At 37.7% G+C, this 21,412-nt stretch overlaps 1 protein-coding gene across 1 annotated transcript in view; it reads right to left on the reverse strand.

The window, feature by feature from the left end:
* The window catches only part of LOC149205666 (protein ARABIDILLO 1-like), a 192,691-nt gene that overhangs the window by 76,374 nt on the left and 94,905 nt on the right, over positions 1 to 21,412 (reverse strand). Inside the window, 1 exon segment of the mRNA XM_089397466.1 lies at positions 3,973 to 4,100. Coding sequence (XP_089253592.1) covers positions 3,973 to 4,100 — 128 coding nt within the window.

Consider the following 21,412-nt stretch of genomic DNA (forward strand, 5'->3'; position numbering starts at 1 on the left):
TATCGTAAGACTTATGGTTCTCCCAATGAAGAATGTCTCACACAAAAGTTAAGTAGCGGCCAAGGATTTTATCACAACCACAACCATGAAGAAGATCATATAATTGCAGTCCCCAATCTTAGCCTTTTGTAATGTCCCCATCCGCTTAGGAGACATAAGGGGATCCACTAGCCTAATAAGGTTGCCGTAGGATAGGATGGGAAAAATTAATCAAAAGAACACAATTCACCTAGGAGAAAACATTACAAAAGCTAAAGTGGTGAAAAGAGGGCATGGGTCTTAGGCTAATGAAAAATCACTTCTAAATTACAAAGTGAGAAAAACCCACTAAAGTGACTTTATTAAAATAAAAGGGTAGAAAAGTGGCAAAAGTGGCGAACAAGTTATTAAAAAGGAAAATGAGCAGTCTCTCCTCATTCACTTGAAAATTAGAATTTTGGGGAGCTCTTGAAAAAAAGACCAAGATTTTTGGAAAACCTCATTCTGATTGTTGGTTTCGGTGTTGAAACTATACGCCCTAGCTAGTGTTTGAGCGAAATCAATTGAATTTCGACATTGAGCTTCATTGTGGGCTAAGGAGAAAACAATGGCAGAGATGAAGTTATCAGTGGATTTTAAACGCTGACTTTTGGTTTTCTATAGTTCTTATACAGGGTGAGTAATTTTGTGGTCGAGAGCCAGATCTAAACCATTTGTGTGGGTCAAAGCCCCTTATTCATTGCTGGTCGAAAACCACAACTCTGAGCACAAGAGGACCGAGTTTATGTCAAGAAGGAGGCCAAGTATCTCTGCATTGGAGGGCTGAGTTTCCCACTGTAAAGGGGCCAAGTTAATCAGAGAGTTTCGTTACCATAGAGAGGGCTCTAGTTACTTCTCTATTGCTGGTTGAGTTGAGCAATATTGCAAAAGAACTTATAAAAGGAAGATCTACATTTGATTAAGAATTTGAACCTGAAAATTCTGCATTGAACTTAATTATATAATTTCCTAAATATTTTAATTTCTGTTGCAGGAGTCACCAGAACAGGAGGACAGGACAAACAAATCAGTGTCCAGAATGAATGGAAACTCTCACACTCAATTTTCAGGGCTAGGAAATTGAGAACGGCAGTAAAATATGTTTATAAAATTCAAGAAATATCAAAATCATAGGAATCAGGTTTAACTGGGGACATGATTCGTTTACATTAAATATGAATGATTACATTTAACGTAATGCAGATACATCTGCAAGAATGCGAAAAACCAACTAACAAAACTTAACCAATACCAAATGTGAAAAATCACTCATATTTGATTCCCTAGCTGCAGGTCAAAGACTAAAAACGCTAGCCAAGGTGTACCATCTGCCCTGGTATAAAGTTCAACTTCAAGACCTAGTGGTGCTGTAGTTCTGATATTGCTGTTGTAAACCATGGCTAATAAACCCTCTCTCATCTGAACTAAAAATAAGAAGTGACCCCAAATCTGCTTTTATTGACGCACCAGCAAGTTGACTTGGCATTGACTCCAAGAGTCTCCCGAGATAAGGCTAGTTTGCACCAAGTCCAAGATGATCAACCAGAAACTGCCATAAGTGTAGGTTTTGACCAAGTCAACCCAAATTTGACCGGATTTTTCCAAGATTCTGTAGAATAGGTTGACCTGATTCCATATGCTGGCAAGTCATTAAGACTTGGCAAATTTGGGTAGACTCTGCAGAGTCTGGTAACTATGATATATATATATATATATATATAGAGAGAGAGAGAGAGAGAGAGATACCAGGGAATTTTAAAATTAACTTGAGCATGATACACATGATAGGAACAAAAAAACATCTAACGTGGCCCTCATATTTTCCCTTCATAAAAAGCCTCTACCACCTCATAAACAAATTTTGCACCTTGGGCATAAGACCAAAACCAAATTTAAACAAAGGGCAAACTTGAAATAACAGAAAATATAATTTAATCAACTTCCAACCAAGGAAAATAAAATTTAAAAAATCCTCCTGCGTGACATTCCCAGAGTATTTGTTACACTTGGCACGACTGGTTTGCACTATCTTGTCGATGTCAAGCAACTTCAAGCTGCCTGTGATTATCTGCCCACTCCCCCAAACCTTGAATGAAGTACCAGGAATGACTCTGTCATACCCTAGAAAGCCTTCAATGCCGCCACAAAATTATATGTGCTAAACACAAGGGTTCACAGCCTCCATCTGTTTGCTACCCTAGATATTCAATGGGTACCACAAACTCAGTCATCCCTCCAATGGAAAGAACCCCACCACTGTCACAGAAAAAGAAGGAAATGATACAATTGGGTATACATCCACATCTAAGTTACCAGGATTCAGATACGGATTCAGATACAGATTCGGATACGGATTCAGATACAGATGATCCGGATACGGCAAGTATACATCGAGTACAAAAAATACAATAATATTTTTAAATCTTAAAAAACACTTTTAAAGTTGAAAAGTCAAATCCATTTATAAACCACAATATTTAGAACTGAAACCATTAGATATATTATAAATATAAAGACTAAAGAAATGAATTATAATGTAACTACTAACACGTAACATTATTAATTAACTACTAACTACTAACATGTAACATTATAATTACATAATATAACATTATTAATTTATTTATTTATTTATCTATTTAACATTATGATAGTCTGCAGCATAATACTCTCTCGGCTGCGACATAATACTGTCTGCGGCTGCAGCATAATACTCTCGGTGGCTGCGGCATAATACTCTCAGCATAATATAAGAAAACCCAAAAATTGCATATAAATATAATACTCAGTCCCTGTAATAATACTCTGAACATTATAATACTCTCTGCACTGTCCCTGTCCCTCAGTCCAGGCAGCTTTGTTTACTGTAACGCCCTGTCATTTAAATTTTTAAATTTCATATGATTATAAATTTATACATGTAGGGCCAAAAATCGGACGGAGGGATGGATGCATGGAAATTTAAAGCGTGCGGTCAATGCAGTGAAGAGAATCAATCATATGGGTTTGCAAACACGGGTAAGGAGAACTGTCGAATTCCAAACCTGAGTGCTCAGTGGGGTCGATGTGTGGAGAATGCTGAATCCTTGTCTGTTGTCGTTTGCATTGTTGCTATCTGAAATCGAGCATATGTGGCCAACACTCATGGAACAAAACCAAGGGACCACTTCATCGAATTAAAAACACCAAAAAAAATCCTAAAATTAAAAACTGCACTGTAATTAATTTGAAATCCAGGCTTTTTTACACGGGATCCATTTCTTAAATCAGTGATCTGTTTCTTAGTTTCCGGATCCGTTTCCAACAAACATGGATCTGCTACATCGACGTTTCCTAGACGGATCAAGGCGGATCCAGATGTGAATCATGGATCCGCGGATCCTGGACCCCAGCATGCCAGATCTGGTAACTTAGATCCACATGTTCCAATTCCTGTCAAGGTTCATCTGGATCCTCCTGGACAAGTGGAAATGCCACAGGGATGTTCCCAACACTGGTCCAGAGTGCAGCAGAAGCATCAGGAACAGCCCCAGCATTCCCTGTGAATAAGATACAAACCCCACGTACAGCCACACCAGGGGTTGGGGGAGTTTCCCATGCTACACTAATTTAATGCAACTAGCAAGCACCTTGCCTGCAAAAAACTAAGTTTGACGCAACTCTAATAATGTAGTACAAATTTTCCATGCAGAACACCAACTGATAAAGGTGATCTCCAATAGCAAATATTTGCAATGGACCCATTAAGCACATTTAAAATTCAAAATTCTCTTGATCTGGCATTTTATATAGCCTACAAATAACTAAGTTTGATTACGAAAATTAAAGGATAAAATTTCATATGAATTAGATATGAATCACAGGTTGACTAGAACAGACATTTATACTTTCATATATTAGTTAAAAAGGAAAAAGCATCTCCACTCTAAGTGGTCATTCGGAACCAGTCAACACCTGACTCCTTCATGATGAGAGCCAGTGAGATGCACTAATGCTTCAAGCGCACCTACTTCTTGTCCCACAGCAGCATTATTGCCATTGCTGTCCCCATGAGCTGCCAAATTAGCTAAAGCACGAGCAGCCTGAAAAAATGGTACAAGTGAAAATGTTCAACATGGTCAATCTATGCACAAAGATACAACAAGTTCTTTGCTAAATGGCATTTTAAAGTTACTGGATTTAGAAAGAAGAATCCAAGGACAAACCAAAACAAGTATTCAATTGAGAGTAAGATGGAAGCATAATGAAGGTATCAGACAATGGTCATGGTCACAAGGGTTATCCACGAATCCACTAAAAGAAGCAGTCATTCAAGATTATTTACTGAAAACAAAAACATATAATACAAAAAAATGGAGCACCTTACCATTCCTGAACCTTTCAAGTGGAACATAAATATAACTTAATGGAAATGAATAGGAATGACAAAAGAATGTCAAAATTACATTATGGATAAAATTGAAATTGTTCATTAAAAGAACATTGTCCTTTGTCCCAATCAATTTTAGTTGTAAATAAAAAAACTAAAACACAGCATTTTGTACCATGGGATTAAATATATACAGCAAATGGTAGAACTGCAATAAACGCTCTTGAACAAAACATGTGCAAGTAATGCAAGTTATTATTGATTGTGTTAAAAATAAAAACACATGAACTGCTCGTATATTTTCAGTAGGCATTAAAACAAGATGTTACAAATGCACATAACATGAGATCTAATAAACATATTTCTGCATACCCTAACCAATAACCCAGTTGGACTAACAAAATTAGTTGCATTTGTGGCCGCCTACCCCACAATGAATGGTTTGTCTAACCTTATCCATGGCATCTTAAAGAAGCACATATTGAAAAGTTAAAACTCCGCTCTTCATATAATCAACCCAATGGAAGAATAAGAATCTTGTCAAATCCAATATTTGTCCACCTGTCCGTAACAAAATGACACCAAGCCCTAACGTAGGTTGTATCTCTAGGGGTGGCAGGCACAGGGGTGGTGCTCTATGGCCCCAAAGGATAAACACTACTTACTCACTCCTGGAGCCTGTGTACAGTTCCTAACAATCAAGCGGAGATGTATTCACTCTTACAAGGAATTAATATGGCCAAGAAATCACCATTGCACAAAATAATTATCATGGGTGACTCCAACAACATAATCAGGCATCTAAATCTAGATACGCACCTTCAGACCTCAAACTAAACTCCACCATTAAAAAAACTGTTAGAAGTGTATCATATATTCCCAAATTTCAAGCCAATCATGTATTAAGGGTACTAAATTCATTGGTGGACTCATTAGTCAACCAAGCCATTACTTGCACACCTGGACATTGAGTCTGAATGGAACCACCCAAATCCTCCACATTCCATAGCTCACGAGTATTGAGAAGCAGAAGAGGTGGCGTAAGGCAGATTGGCCTACAGGTTGTTAGGCTGACAAGGGTAGTGATGTGTAGCCTTGGGCACCGGCATGACGTAACCATTATGGAGCAAATAAGGCACATCTCCCTCACAAATGTGGAACTCATTGGGATGAAGAAAGACAGAGCTAGTGCAGTTATGGATGAAGCATAGGCATGGTAGGCAGGGAATTACCAGCAAAGTATGCAGGGTTGCAATAAATCTGTCATCATGAGCTCACTCTGCCCACTGGTCTGTATTGGTGCCAAATCCAAGTGTAAATCCACCAGCTTGCACGAATTGAAGTGGCAATTATGGTTGTCCTGAAGCACAACAGACCTCACACAGAGCCCTTTCCATTTCTAGTTATCAGCTGTATCAATTATAGCAATAGGAACGTCAAGGTTGGCTAGCAGCTGCAATTTAGAAGTGTTGGCCAGGGATCAAGAAAGTCAAGGAAGCAGGGCCACCTTCCAAACTCGAACATGGAATACAGGCAAGGAAGACGCTGCAATACAGAGTTGGCTCCTTGTGTCAGGGTGGCCAATTTGCAGGTTCAGCTCGTCACTCTATGTCTGGGTATGGACCAGTTAGCAACTCAGCTCACCAATATGATGGAAATCTTGCTCGAGCACAGACATTTCATTTAGAGCAAAAGTGATGAAATGGATAGTTTGAGGCAACAGCAAAAGAACATGCAAATTACTCAGCATGAAGAAGCTCGTGCTCCCCAGCATCTTCAGCCAAAAGAACATGCAAATTACTCGGCAAGAAGAAGCTCGTGCCCTCTCCCTGTAGCCCTGCTGGACTTCAACCTCATAGCATCTTTGGATAGTATAGTTGTTTTGGATTACTTTAATGGCATTCATTTACTGTAAACTCTGCTGTGATGACAAAAAGCTGTAAGTTTGTTGGTGTTTATTGTAGGGAATTCACCTACAGACATCCTGTTTTTCGTAGCAAGACTTAGGCTACTTGGGAGCGGGAGCAGAAGAGGGAAGCAGGAGTGGGGAGCAACATTTTCAAAATTTTCTGCGTTGGGAGCAATTTTGGGAGTGATTTTTATATGATATATTTTTTATATATTTTGATGCATATATGTCAACAAAAGCCTGTAGAATGATAAATTAGAGATATAAAAGAAAAAGAAAGAACAAAAAAAAAAAACATGGATAAAACCATATAACATCATTCATCTAGTAGTTATAATCTTCAGCAACCAAAGGTCCACAAATTACAAGTTTTCATTTAAATAGCATGTGAGGGTGAACATAACCAAAATAGCATCAAGTGCAATCCATCTCTGAAAAGAAAATACATCAACAAATAGGCTCTAGATGGCCTCTACCATCCAAAAAAATCATGCTACAGCAAATACCTACATATCATCAAAATAACTGCTTATCTTGGGATCTTTGTGATTAATATCACCCTCTAAGCATTAACATAAGATAGAAAAAACGTAGCATGTCAAGTCAAGATTTTGTTTGAGTATGGTTACATTTTTAGTAGGGTCATGATAGAGGAGTTTGACAACCAATGACACTAACATTGGTGCTCTTGATTAAATATGAGTTACATACCCTAGTACATGACAAAATCCAATGGAAACATTGCAGAGCCCCCAATCCTGAAATCCTGAAAAACTGATAAGTCTGCTGGATTTTGAGCAATATCTTATAATATCCAATGAGGTTGGAACCAGTCTCAAACATCCAGAGTCATTTTATGGTAATGTTAAAAACTGAAGTTACTTTAGGAATTTAACATTACCATGAATTTCATATCAATACTAGGGCCATAGGATTGAATATTAGGCTGCCCCACTCAAAAATTATTGTTTCCAATCTTTAATTGCTCCCTCTATTGCTCCCGAATTGGCAGGGAGCGCAAGTTTTTTTAGGGAGCAAGCTCCCGAAATTCGCTCCTGCAAGGAGCTAATTTTAGGAGCGCACTCCAGGAAATCAGCCAAATATAGAATTATCATCGGACAAATCTGGGAAATTATTGTAATACAAGCTTCAGGATGTGATTTTTCTATGGTTACACACAGACTATGCTAACACAATTTACCTGTCACTGTTAAGAAACAAACATGAGTTTTTTGTAGCATCTCCCCTTTCTACATGTTCATATTATAAACCTATTATACAAAACTGATGTCCTAAGACTTTTCCTACCTGGTTGAGTCTGGCGAACGACATCCAACAATAACCTTCTTCAACTTCTCTTTTACAAGACGTAGAGTAAGCAATGTAGAAAGGAATGTTGTCTACCCCACAATGAATGGTTTGTCCGACCTCATCTATGTCATCTTGATGAAGCACATATTGAAAAGTTGAAATCCCACACTTCATGGAGCAATCAACCCAAGGGAACAATGACAGTCAAGTCCAATATTTGTCCACCTGTCTATAACAATATGACACCAAGCCCTCACCTAAGTTTGTAGCATCTCCTCTTTCTACATGTTCATCTTATAAACCTATTATACAGCACTGATGTCCCAAGTCTTCTTACTTGGATGAGTATGGGCAATGTCATCCAACAATAACCTTCTTGAATTTCTCTTTTACAAGAAACGGATTGAACAATGTAGAAAGGAAGGCAATTAGCAAGAAAAAAACACATGGGGGGACGTGCGGGAGCACCCCCCAAATTTTAGGAAAATTCAGGGAGGACAGGGGGACATTGGGGTGTGTCTATATATATATATATATATATATATATATATTCAAATTCAAATTCTATAATGAAATACATTGATTCATACATCATAAATGATTCAATGAAATAGAAATAGTAAAATATTGTATACATTGATTTACATTCATCTTTCATTATTCTGGAATCTGATTAGTACCAAGCAAAATACCAGATATTATAGTCTGAAGACTGGAATAGTAAATTGAAATTACTCTAAATCAAAAATAGTAAAAAGAGACAACTGAAAGACTTGGTCTAATGTCATCAGTATCTAGAGTCAAGACTGAAAAGTTAAACCTAAAAATGAACAATGGGCAATGAACTAATGCTATCACAAGTCAATGTTATCACAACTGGACCGCTGACCAAATCAGCTGACCCCAAGACTGGGAACTGAAAAAAAAGGGGACCAAAAAAACAGTCAACCAAAAAGTACATAAATATTCAGATTTTGATAAATAAAAAAACGTATATATTCATCTGCATCCACATGAATCCAAAGTTCAAACAATATACACAAATATGCAAAGTTCCTCACATATAGAGCAAGGGTGCATGTAACAAAAATAGCACCGAGTGTAATCCATATTTGAACCAAAAGTATATCAAAAAAGAGACTATAGATGGCCACTATCATCCAAAAATATTCTACAACAAATACCCACATATCAGGAAAATCATTGCATATATTGGGATCCTTGTCATCAATATTGCCCTCTAAGCATTAAAATAAGAAAGAAAAACTTAACATGTCAAGTGGAAACTTTGTTTGAGTGGAAACTTTGTTTGAGTGATAGGTATAATTTTAATAGGGTCGTAACAGAGGCGTTCAATAGTCTCTGCCACCAACATTGAGGTCCATAGAGAGCTTGGTGCTCTTGATTAAATGATAGTTCCATACGCTCATACAGGATAGACCAATGGAAACGTTGCAATCCCTCCAATCCTGAAAACAGTTAAGTCTGTCGGATTTTCAGTGGGATCTAAAATTGTACTTCTTCCATATGAAATCCAATGAGGTAAAAACCACTCCTAAACATCCTAAATCATTTAATGGTAATTTTAAAAATTTAAGCAAAAGGATTAAAATGAACGATAAACGAGAATGTCACTTTCATTTTAAGAATTTAACATTACAATTAATTACATAGCATGAGTAGGGCCCTAGGTTGAATATTATGCTTCCCCAGCACTTTTTGAGGGAGGATGCACACAAGCACCCATGGGGAGGTGTCCCATCATAAAACCTTGCAACCCTATCATAAAACTCATATAGTTGCCTAGTTTACATTTCTCTAATCTTGATTGAAAGGACCTTATTTTAAAGTCTACAATAGAGTTCAGAATAAGAGATTATTGTTTTCAAGCTAAACCCTGTATTAGCTACTTGAACCCCACAAAACTCCCTGTTCTTGTCTTGGCTCAAGCAAACACACAAGCTAACACAAAATAATCGTTATGCATATTGTATTCTAGGGTTTGGGAAGCACTTTAATCAGTTTTAACATTTTTATAAACAGTAAAAATGTAATGTCCCCAATGGATTAATTGCACCAAAGGAGGGAGTACCCTATCAATCCCCGTGGGCTATAGTCATTGATAAAGGCAAAAACGCCAATTACCCAATGTTTGGGCAACATGGGGTAAGGTATGGGGCAATTGGGGGAAAAGCCCAAAGTTGGGGGGTTGCCTCAAACCCCTCTCAATTAATTAAGGAGAAGAAACACCCACAAGGAAATCTATAAATACAAGGGGGCTAGAATCATTTTGATCATCATTAAATTAAATTGATTTGTCTTTGTTTTTCTTTGAGATTGAGGCTCTATGGGTTTTGAGACCCCTGTCCCTTCTTTGACTAGTTTCGGTGGAGGTGATCCCACCCTACCTTATCACCCTTCTTCTTATTTTGGCACAAGTCATTGGAGTGACAAAGCTTATTCATTGGAATAATTCGGCCCTATTCTAACTAAAGGGAATTCTTTGTGTCTGATCAAAGGCTCTGCTTGCTCTAGCGAAATTCTACCATGTGGTTGAATGAAATAATATTTGAGGTTGTGAATTCCCTGCGGCTCTTCCTCTGTGACATCCAGAAGCAAATTTAATAACAGCAAAACCTATCTCTTTGTCTACCAAAATCTTGGTCAAACAACAAAGCACATGAATGAAATTTGGAATTTCGCTGTAGTGGCGTATTCTGGATGCAACAAAGAATATTCAACCCCTTTAGGGCTACGGATATCACAGAAGAACTTCTAAGGTGAATAGAAGGAAGACCAACAAAAGTATTACCAATCACCACAAACAGTTTTGTGCTAACAATGCATGAAATTGCACAGGTAACGAGCAACAAAACTTATCAATGTTGAGAAACCAATAGGCTAGCAAATTAGGGTTGATTTCTCTTACTTGATAATTGCTTGTGAATATTTGTTGGCTTCTTATTTCTTTTATTATGTAAAACATGAAGATGAAGATGACAGAGATAAAGAACACAAAGATGTAGCCTCCAAGTCAGGGCAAAACCCCACAAGTGGGAAACCCAAGCACCTTCTCTTCTTAGAGTATCAGATCAAAGTGAGATATCCAAGACCCAAGACCAAGATAATGGTTGCCACAAAAGCACCAAGTCATCCCTCCTTCAAACCTTCCTCAAATAAGTCAAAGTCGAAGTCAACATTGTCAAATCTGGTCGAACTCTGAAATTTTTGGCCCTGCAATATCTCTTAAATTTTCGTCCCTATAGTAGATCTGAAATTTCGCACATGTGACAAGATTAGGGCAGAAAAGTAAGGGTTTCTCTCTCCTTTGACTTTCGTTCTCTTTTCTTTGACTTTCGTTGGTCTTCTTTCTCTTGGTTGCACAAAAAGCAATTTGTGTGTTTGATGTCCAAATGAGGTCGAATTTCATTGTAATTATAGTTGTCCAGGAGCCCAAAAAGGTGCCTCTCTAGGCCGACTTATCTAGAAAGGTCGACTTGGTCTTGTGGTGACAAAACTTGACTTAATGACTCAAATATAATGATTTTCTTTCTCTTACAAATAGTCCAAAAGAGACTTTGACACAAGTACATTTGTTTGACTCATGATAAATTTCCTTTTGACTCAAATAACCCTATAAGCATGAATAACATGCTTTGACTAGAAATAATAATTTGCCTTGAGCATGAAGCCCGTGCTTGAAAAATAAAAAATTATTTTTCTTCTTTTCGCTTTTACATGAAATACATATTGATACAAGTACAATGATAATTATGAAGACTGAACCTAGTTACATTTTCAACACTCCCTCTTATCTAGGGAGATATTCATAATGACACAACAGGATTCCAGGATACTATTAAATTGAAATATTCTCATAAGAAGAGTTCAGATTGATAAGCATCATCATCATCATAACCAACACGTCAAATATAGCAAGGCCTTGACTGACAAACTCTATCTCTCCACTAGATCATAGCACAATGCTGAGAGGCTTAAAATTGGACACCACCACCGCCTCTCTCCAGGCACATATTGTTGAAGAATGTAACTAGGATCGGTCTTCAATATTGTACTTGAAGTCAAAATGTAATATTTGTCAAAAGAAAAGCAAAAAGAATTTTTATTATTATTGAATCGTCTTGTTAAAGCATGGGTTTCATGCTTGGGTCAATTGTTATAGGTCAAGCCTCCATTGTAGGCTTTAGGATTATTTATTTGGGTCAAAGTCAATAAGTTTGTTTGGTCAAAGACTCCTCCATCAAAGTCTCCTTGATCATCATCAAGTCAACCTCCTCAAAGTCTCCTTCAAAGTCGGCCTCAAAGGAATTATTATCAAAAGAACACATGTCGGCTCAATACAAAGACACATCTCTTCATGATTCATGTCGTCTCATTTATGATGGACGAACAACTATAAATACAAGCCTAGAAGCTCACATTCCAAACTGAACAGAAGCTCGGATTTCAGAGAGGAAATTTCAGTGCTATAACAGAGACAAGTAGTTTAGACAAGAGACAAGTTTTCGGTGTTATTGTAGGAGCTCAGATAGGGTACAGAAACTACAGTTCAGTGATATGTTAACTACAATTCGGTGCAATTTCGTTGCTCCCATGATTCGGTGTTACCATAGTTCGGAGCTATCACAGTAAGAAGGGTTTGAAGGTCACACAATTTCGGCGATATGTCACAGTGACTCGGTGCTACTTCAATCTCACAGTTTGGGTGCCATTTCAGTTTGGTGCCACTACATTGATCTTAGATCGAAGCTATCACAATGACTTCACTTCGGTAGTAACACAGTGACATTAGTTCGGTGGTCCTACAGTAAGAAGGTCTCGGTGATATTACAATGATGATGTCTCAGTGTAAAGTTGTAAACACAATTTAGTTATAACACAATGATAAGTGAAAGGAAGATCAAACAAGGATGATTTGATGGAGAAAGTCTCTGGTCTAGTAAGGGTATTGGTCGTCTCATCTTGAACCTATTGAAGGATGAATTTTGACTGAGTTATCCCCTAGAGTGGGGTTTTGCCCTAGCAGCGTTCCTACATCTTGTGTTCTCTTATATTTGTTGCTTGGCATTAGTCTTGATGATAAGAAAAGATAATTAAAAGATCTAATAATAATAATGAAAACATCACAAGTTAATGTCATAATAAGAGAAATCGTTTAACTGCCACTTTATGGATTTCTCAACATGGTATCAAAGTTATGGTCATGGTCAAAGGTAGTTTGAAGAAGGACACTTTTGGGCTAATGGAACTAAGATTATAGTGAGCTAGTTCAATCTTTATTTAACATATTAAAGGCACCTTAAAGAGGTTTGAATGTCTCAATAATGGATTCTGATATACCAGAATGAAAGCAATTCGGATCATCTTCAGAATGAGGATTGAACAAGTTCAATTTCATAGAGAGACTTTCGGCACTATCACTACAAGACAGTTCAGATATTTTTAGAGAAGGGGTTCCAAGCATTTCGATGAAAGTACAAGACAAGCATTTCGGTGAAGAGATGGTCTAGATGCTACTACAGTGACAGGGTTTCAATGACAAGATCTCGATTTCATCTCAGTGAAACATTTTCGGTGCTACCACAGAAATAAGATCTCAGTGATACATCATAGTGAAGGATTCGGTGCTGCCAAAGTGAGCAGGTTTCAGCATTACTACAATAACACAATCTTGGAGCAATCATTGTCTCGGTGTAACTACAAAGAAAAGGAGTTCGATGCCACCACAACAGTTCGTGTCACTTCAGTGTGAGGGGTTCACTATAGTGAGGGGGGATGGAACTTGGCACCGCTGCCTATGGAGATCTATCAAATACAAGCACAAGGAACCAGCTTAAGAAAATCAAGTAAGTACTCTGTACTCAACAAGATGCACTTGCAACAAGTCTAACAAAATTAGAGGTATGTAATTCACAAGGTAAGTATGTTCATAAGCACTTGAATTTCTATTATCTCTAATGGTTCATATAATCCTTATTTCTAACTAGTCTAGGATAAAGAGTGTACTCTCTAGATAACATATTAAAACCTTAATCCTCTTCCTCAAAAGATTACAAGTAATCTAGGATTCCAAGCAAACGTCCTTGATTAAAGAAGGAATACCTTTTCATAGATTCTATCCTCCATGGTTATGTAGGAGATCTAAATTGAGAAACTAAATAATGTTCTTGGTATCACATGTTTTGCTTGTAAGTATTACAGGTATAAAAGATCTTGGAAGACGCTTCAAGGAACCCTTCCAAGTCTTGTTGGAAAATATCTGCTATATCCTCAAGGACTATGGAAGAGGACAGCCCAAGACAAGGTTTGTCAAGGAACAAAGGTATGCCTTAAACTACAAAACATTGATTTCTTTGTAATAAATGTTTATTCATTTGACAATCTATTACTAACATTGTCATGTCTAGCTATATTGAATTATAATGATTCTTGTTTTGGGCGATTCATCACTTGATAAATCTACCCCCCTCATATTCTTAATTGATTTTATAGAACCCTAGATAAGTTCTCAGGAAAACCCTAACCTAAGGGTATGCTAATGTTAATCTCTGAAACCCTAAAACTGCTTAGGGTTACTGAGAAATGCTATTTGAAGTTTTTGTTGATGATGTCATGTTTGGGGTTTTAGTATGATCATGAAAACCCTAACTAGTTAGGGTTGAAATGATGTTGTATGTAATCTCGAACCTTTGAAGTTTTGGTAAAGTAGGGTTTGCTATGCCATGAATTGAAACCCTAGATCCTTAGGTTTTGGTTGGGTCTGTAAGAAAAACCCTTGTTATGTATCTAAAGTCCTAGGAATAAAACCCTAGGTATGTGTCCATTTGGTTGAAACCCTAGCCTGTTCTAGGTCGGTATATGTCTAACATATTAATATTCACCGACATATGATGTGCTTATGATAAGTTGATGAATTCCTAGATATATGTGTTGACCTAAATGTTAACGGTCATGAGTCATAGGGTTTGGAAACAAGCCCTAGTCAAAGTTTGATGGTCTAGGATGATGTTGTTTAGAAAATATAGGGTTTAGCATCTAAACCCTAGTAGTAGTTAAATTCTCTAATATGTATAACCATCTAGAATTTATGAATCTATATAATGATTACTGAGAATTTGTAGATGGAAATCTGGGGTTTACATCTAACACTAGTAAATGCTAGTCATGCTGTTGATTAAGTTGTGATTGGTTTTGATTGTTGAAGTTCATGTATAAAATCTAGGGTTTACATGAAATCCTAGTAGGAAGTCTAACATATGAAATTTGAAAATTGTTAGATGCTTTAATCTGATTTGTTTCTAGGGTTTTCTATATGAAAGATCGTGTCATGTCATTAAAAGAATATTGAAACCCTAGATATAATGAGCTTAATATGTTGATGAGTTGAGGATGTGATTTAGGGTTTGTAACAAAACCGGGGCGAGATGTTGACGCATTGAAGTATAGCCTCTTGTTGATTATGTTTGTAAATGCTTCCGTTATTATAATATTTTGATATGGCTAACTTTCTTCTTCTATAGATTTGGTTGTACTTGTTATCTAAGTTGTGCAGGTACACAATCTTCAAGATGGTGGAGATGTTCGTTGATGTGATAAGCATGATGTGAATAGTGATGGTGTGATAACTCCGATGAGATGGTTGGAAGCTACGAAAGATTCTCCGATGACGAAAAGAAGAAATTGATCTCCCTGAGTTAAGAGAGAGCCTGGATAGAAGACTCCTCCATCAAAGTCTCCTTGATCATCATTAAGTCAACCTCCTCAAAGTCTCCTTCAAAGTCGGTCGCAAAGGAATTATTATGAAAAGAACACATGTCAGCTCAATACAAAGACACATCTCTTCATGATTCATGTTGGCTCATTTATGATGGACAGACAACTATAAATACAAGCCTAGAAGCTCGCATTCCACACTGAACAGAAGCTCGGATTTCAGAGAGGAAGTTTCGATACTATAACACAGACAACAAGTTCGGACAAGAGACAAGTTTTCGGTGTTATTGCAAGAGCTCAGATAGGGTACAGAAACTACATTTCAGTGATATGTTAACTACAATTCGGTGCAATTTCGCTGCTCCCATGATTCAGTGTTACCACAGTTCAGAGCTATCACAACAAGAAGGGCTTGAAGATCACACAATTTCGGTGATATGTCACAGTGACTTGGTGTTAATGTCATAATAAGAGAAATCGTTTAACTACCACTTTATGGATTTCTCAACATGGTATCAAAGCTATGGTCATGGTCAAAGGCAGTTTGAAGAAAACACTTCTGGGCTAATGGAACTAAGATCATAGTGAACTAGTTCAATCTTTATTTAACATATTAAAGACACCTTAAAGAGGAAGGAAGAGGTTCGAATGTCTCAATAATGGGTTCTGATATACCACAATGAAAGCAGTTCGGATCATCTTCAGAATGAGGATTGATCAAGTTCGATTTCAGAGAGACTTTCCGCACTATCACAGTAAGACAATTTGGATATTTTCAGAGAAGGGGTTCCAAGCATTTCGGTGAAAGTATAGGACAAGAATCGATGTTTTAAAACTCCGACTCGGCCAAGGTCGACCCCGACTCCGACTCGGTCGACTCGATTTCAATGACTTAGTCGTTGTAAAAAATACATTAAATATTTATTTGTTTTATAAAAAAACATAATTTTAAAGATCTTCATTTATGTTTCCAAACACACAGCATCAAAATATAGATAGTAGACAACATATGATCAAAGACGGCTCATGAATATATCCATTATATCAAAATGGCACCTAGTGCACTGTCCAATACATACATGATGATGATATAGAGATCAAAACAAAAACAGATAACCAAGGAGGCTAGAAATGACCTCTACAACGAAAGTAAACTGTGACCAGTACCACTGGCTACTGCTAGAGGAGCCAAAATCATCTAGATCAATCTCTGGATCAGAGTGAGACAGGTAGCCCCATGGCTCCTCCTCATCATCATCTCCAACTGCAACTGTAGAAGTGTTAGCACTAGCAGGCTATGCAGCAGCTGCAAGCTGAGATAGACGAGATATGCGCTTCTGTCATCGCTGAGCAGAGGAAGCGCCTGCAACTGGAGGACTTGTTGGCTCTGAGGTTGAGGCTGGTACAAGTGGATCAGGATCTGCATTCAATTGAACATGTTGTTCAAGTGATGCTATCATTTGTAATTCACAATCAATATCCTCATCAGAAGCAAACTCTGTTGGATGACTCTCCACTACCCAATCTGATGTTGGATCAATGTCTTCCAACACAATGGGGTCTGAATCAAGTCTTTTGTTCAGCAATTGGTTAAGTTTGAGCCGGAGGTTGTATTGGACATAGACTAGATCATTCAACCATTTTTCATCCAAACAATTTCTCTTCTTTGTGTGAATCCTCTCAAAGACAAACCAATTGCGCTCACACCCAGTATCACCGCAAGTTTGACTCAAAATACGAATTGCAAACTTCTGCAATTCAGGACAATGGCCACCAAAAGCCTCCCACCATTGTGCTGCAAAAAACATAGGAGTGTAATGAGTTAGCTCAACAAAATTACAAATTATATCCAACTTTCAAATTATAAATGATTTAACAAAATAAGTATTAAGGATTTGAAAATTGAAATTTTTGTTTACCTGGCTCATCTGCTTCCCTTGCAATCTTTGCTAGGTTCTTCCCAAAGGGACTTAAGGCATTACTGAAGGTTGTCACCTGTCAATGTATCTCCAGCTGATCGCACTCCAATGGGATCATGCGATCAATGCAATCAATCAATCCATCTCTAACCTCCCCCTCAAAGCTCATGTCGCCTTAGCTTTATAATGATATTGTGGGTTCAAAAAATACCCAGCTGCATGTATAGGGCGATGGAGTTGATTGTTCCATCTTTCATCAATGATTGCCCAAATGGGCCCATACTTAGGCACTTTATCCTTGTATGCCCTCCTTATTTGCTCCTTTGCTTGATCCATAGCCTCGTAAATGAAGCTCATAGCCAATCTTTCCCCATCCACCAACTGCTACACCTTAACTGGTGGCTCAGCAAGCTTCACAATCTCTGTTGTCTTTCTCCAAAATATTTCTTAATTAACTTTCTTTTTCAATTCTTTGCCTTCCAGTTTGTGAGACCACTGGCTTTGATTCCATTCCTCACTGGAAAAAATCTTTTGCAAGTTTCTATGTTGTGAAAGCATAGATTGCAATGTCAAAAAATGAGTAGCAAATCTAGTGATGGTAGGCCTAATAATATCCCTACCCCCTGTGTGTTTCCTCATCAGGTGTTTCCTCATCAGGCTCAAAATCCATGAATGATTGTAGATAAATTTTGTTATGCTTTTGGCATGATCTACAGTGTTTTTGACCCAATCTAATTTGCCAATATCCTCAAGCATGAGGTCTATGCAATGTGTAGCATATGGGGTCCAAAAGATGGTTTTGTGTTTTTCCTCTAACAGTTTACCAGCAAGAACATAGTTAGAGGCATTACCTGCGATGACTTGAACAACATTAGCCACCCCCACCTCCTCAACAACCTCATCCAATAGCTGAAACAACAATTGTCCATCTTTTACCTTATTAGATGCATCAACTGATTTTAGAAACACGGTTCCCTATGTGCAGAAGATAAGAAAGTTTATGATGGTACAGTTTCTTTGATCAGTCCATCCATCTGACATGATGGTATATCCTGTTCTTGCCCATGAGTCCTTGAAATATTTCAAATACTCATTAATGGAGGCAATTTCTTTTTGCAAACGATACCCCTTAGCTCATGCATAGTAGGGCCTTTGAAGCCTTTTCCAGTAGCATGTATGGCATCAAACATAGGCTCATACTATGGTGAACAGGAAGCATTGAAGGGGATATCAGCATCATACCACCATCTACATATGTAATCACAAGCAGTCTCCCTCAATTCTTTCTTCCAATGGTCATCTAAAGTGGGTTGCATATGACTTCTACTAGCTTGAGGACCATGTGCATCTGATGGAGAGGAGGGAGTAAATAACTTTTAATTTTCATATCACCCTTTTTCATTTTACCCTTTCTCTATTCTTGAATAGACTTAAAAGAGGGAGGAACATATCGAAAGGGGTTGGATGCATCAGTACAAGGGATAGAGGAAGAACCCTCAAAATCAAAAATGGGGGTTGGTAGCCAGCATTTTTTGTATATTCCTCTTCCTCCCAATTTCAGCCTCTTACTCTTTTTGCCTAGCCTTATCTTCTTTAAACTTTTCAAAGCTGGCTAACAAATCCTTCCTAATCTCCCCAATTTCTGGTGAGGTACATGGAGTAATTTGGCCTCTAATCCCTGCCAAGTGTTGTTTCAGCCTATTAATGCCCCCAGGACCATCCTTAATTTTCCTATGGCAAAATTTGCAATGCATTTGACTATCAACCATTTCAACATATGCCCAAGCAACATCTTTCACTCTAGGTGCCATTTTTTGACTTGGAAATGAAAGCAAAAAATCTGAAAAATGAAAACAAACAAAAAAAGCATTGATTCAATGTTCATTTCTTTCACAAAAAACACTCTTTTCAATTTCCAGATTTGCACATAAAATTTAATAAGCAAAAACAGATTTTTACAAGTGAAAAAAAATACCTCCAGGCACAAGCTGCCTCCTCATGGTTGCTCCAAGAAACCAACTCAATGGCAAATGCTACTCCAAATGGCTACCCAAGAAGCTCCTCACTCCAGCTACAATGCTTGCCCAAGACTTCTCATTGCTTCTCCAAAAACAAACTCAACAACTCCTCACAAACTCTCACTGAAATTTTCACTCAAATGCATGAAATAGCTGTGAGAAAATGAGAGGGGTTGGGTGGGTTAAATAGGGTTTAGGAGAGGGGAATGGACCCCAAAGACAAAATAGACAAAATAAAAACCGGTTTGGAGTCCCCCAAAAGAATAATTTAAAAAAAATTGCATTTTTATGGGTTAATGGGCCGTTGTTTCCAACCCGGCCGACTTGTTAGACAACCCGGTCGGCCGAACCGTTTCCTAGGTCGAGTCACGGGTGGAGGGTCTGCCTCGGACCAACTCGACTGAGTCAGTTCTGAGCCGGTCGTTTCTGAAAACACTTACAAGAATTTTGGTGAAGAGATGGTCTAGATGCTACCACAGTGACAAGGCTTCAATGACAAGAAAATTATTTGAGTCAAAACAATTACTTTTCACTTCCTCAACAAGTCAGCACTACCTTGATGAAGTTGACCTAGATTGGGGCTATTTGACCTTGTGGAAGCAGTGTAAATAGAAGAAGAGCTTGATCTATTTGGCATCCATCCTCAACAAGTTCAATCTGTAGTGAAGAAAGAAGAAAAAGGGGAGTGAAGTCAAAGAAAAGAAGGTCAAAAGAAAGGAAGGACAAAATCAAAGTTTTTGGGCATCTTCTCTCTCACGTGTGCGAGATTTTTAAGGTTTCTGGGCAAGTTGCAGGGGCCAAAATTTCTGCAGTGACTACAGGTCCAAAATCCTAAGTTGCAAGGGGTCAAAGTTGCAGATTGAAGCAGTTTTGAGGGAGTTTACCCTTGTTGACTTTGGCAAAGCTTGTCTACTTGGAAGGAGGGTTGACTTGGTGATTGGAGGAGGTATTTTGTCTTGTTCAAAAGGTCTTGGATTGTCTCACTTTGACTTGATTCTATCACTGAAGAAGAGTTCACCGAGTTTTCCCCTTGGAGGGGTTTTTCCCTGGCTTAGTGCCTACATCTTGTGTCTCTTGTTTTTGTGATCTTCATGCACTTTTGAATTGGTAATTGGTTGATGAAAGATAACTTAACGAAGAAGTAAAAAAACCAACACATATCTCAAGTAATTATCAAAAAAAGAGGAATCAAAACCCTAATAACTACATGCATTGATTTCTCAACATGGTATCAAAGCCAGGTTAAGGAAGCACTCCTGAAAGGAAGATCTCTCTCATCAATGGCAAGTTATTTGAAGATGGGACTCAAGACCCTTAAAGATCTCTTGAAATTTACAAGAAGCTTTGGTGTCAAGATCATCTACAATCTATCTTGTGTCTCTTGTTTTTGTGATCTTCATGCACTTTTGATTTGGTAATTGCTTGATGAAAGATAACTTAACAAAGAAGTAAAAGAAACAACACATCTCGAGTAATATCAAGAAAAGAGGAATCAAAACCCTAATAACTACATGCATTGATTTATCAACATGGTATCAGAGCCAAGTTAAGGAAGGACAATTTGAAGATCACTTTGTTGGCTATCACTTGAAGAAAGGAAAGCACTCTTGAAAGGAAGATCTCTCTCATCAATGGCAAGTTATTTGAAGATGGGACTCAAGACCTTTAAATATCTCTTGAAAGTTACAGGAAGCTTTGGTGTTAAGATCATCTACAATCTATCTAGGTGAGTCAAAATTGGAGGATTCATAACAGCACTTACAAGTACATTTGATGATGACAATGCATGGATCATTGATAGTGGAGCCTCAAGACATATGATAGGAGAAAGTGGACAACTTCAAACTTTATCAAAAGGATCATCATCTCATTTAGTGGAACTTGGAGATAACAAAAGTTATGCAGTCAAAGGCCTTGGATCTACCTCGTTGAAACTAGAAGATGGTGGAAAGCTTCATCTCAACGACATCCTCTATGTTCCAAGTTTGAAAAAGAATTTACTTTCTATTTCTTGTCTAGAAGATAAAGGAGATAGGATTGCCTTTATAGATGGAAAAGTTCTTGTTTGGGGAAAAGACTCTAGTATTGAAAAAGCAAGGGTTATTGGGATTCGTGAAGGAAGATTGTATAGACT

Source organism: Pinus tabuliformis, chromosome 1_2 (genome assembly GCF_031772625.1).
Source record: "Pinus tabuliformis cultivar Carrire ecotype Pingquan chromosome 1_2, CPIR1, whole genome shotgun sequence".
Taxonomy (NCBI): Eukaryota; Viridiplantae; Streptophyta; class Pinopsida; order Pinales; family Pinaceae; genus Pinus; species Pinus tabuliformis.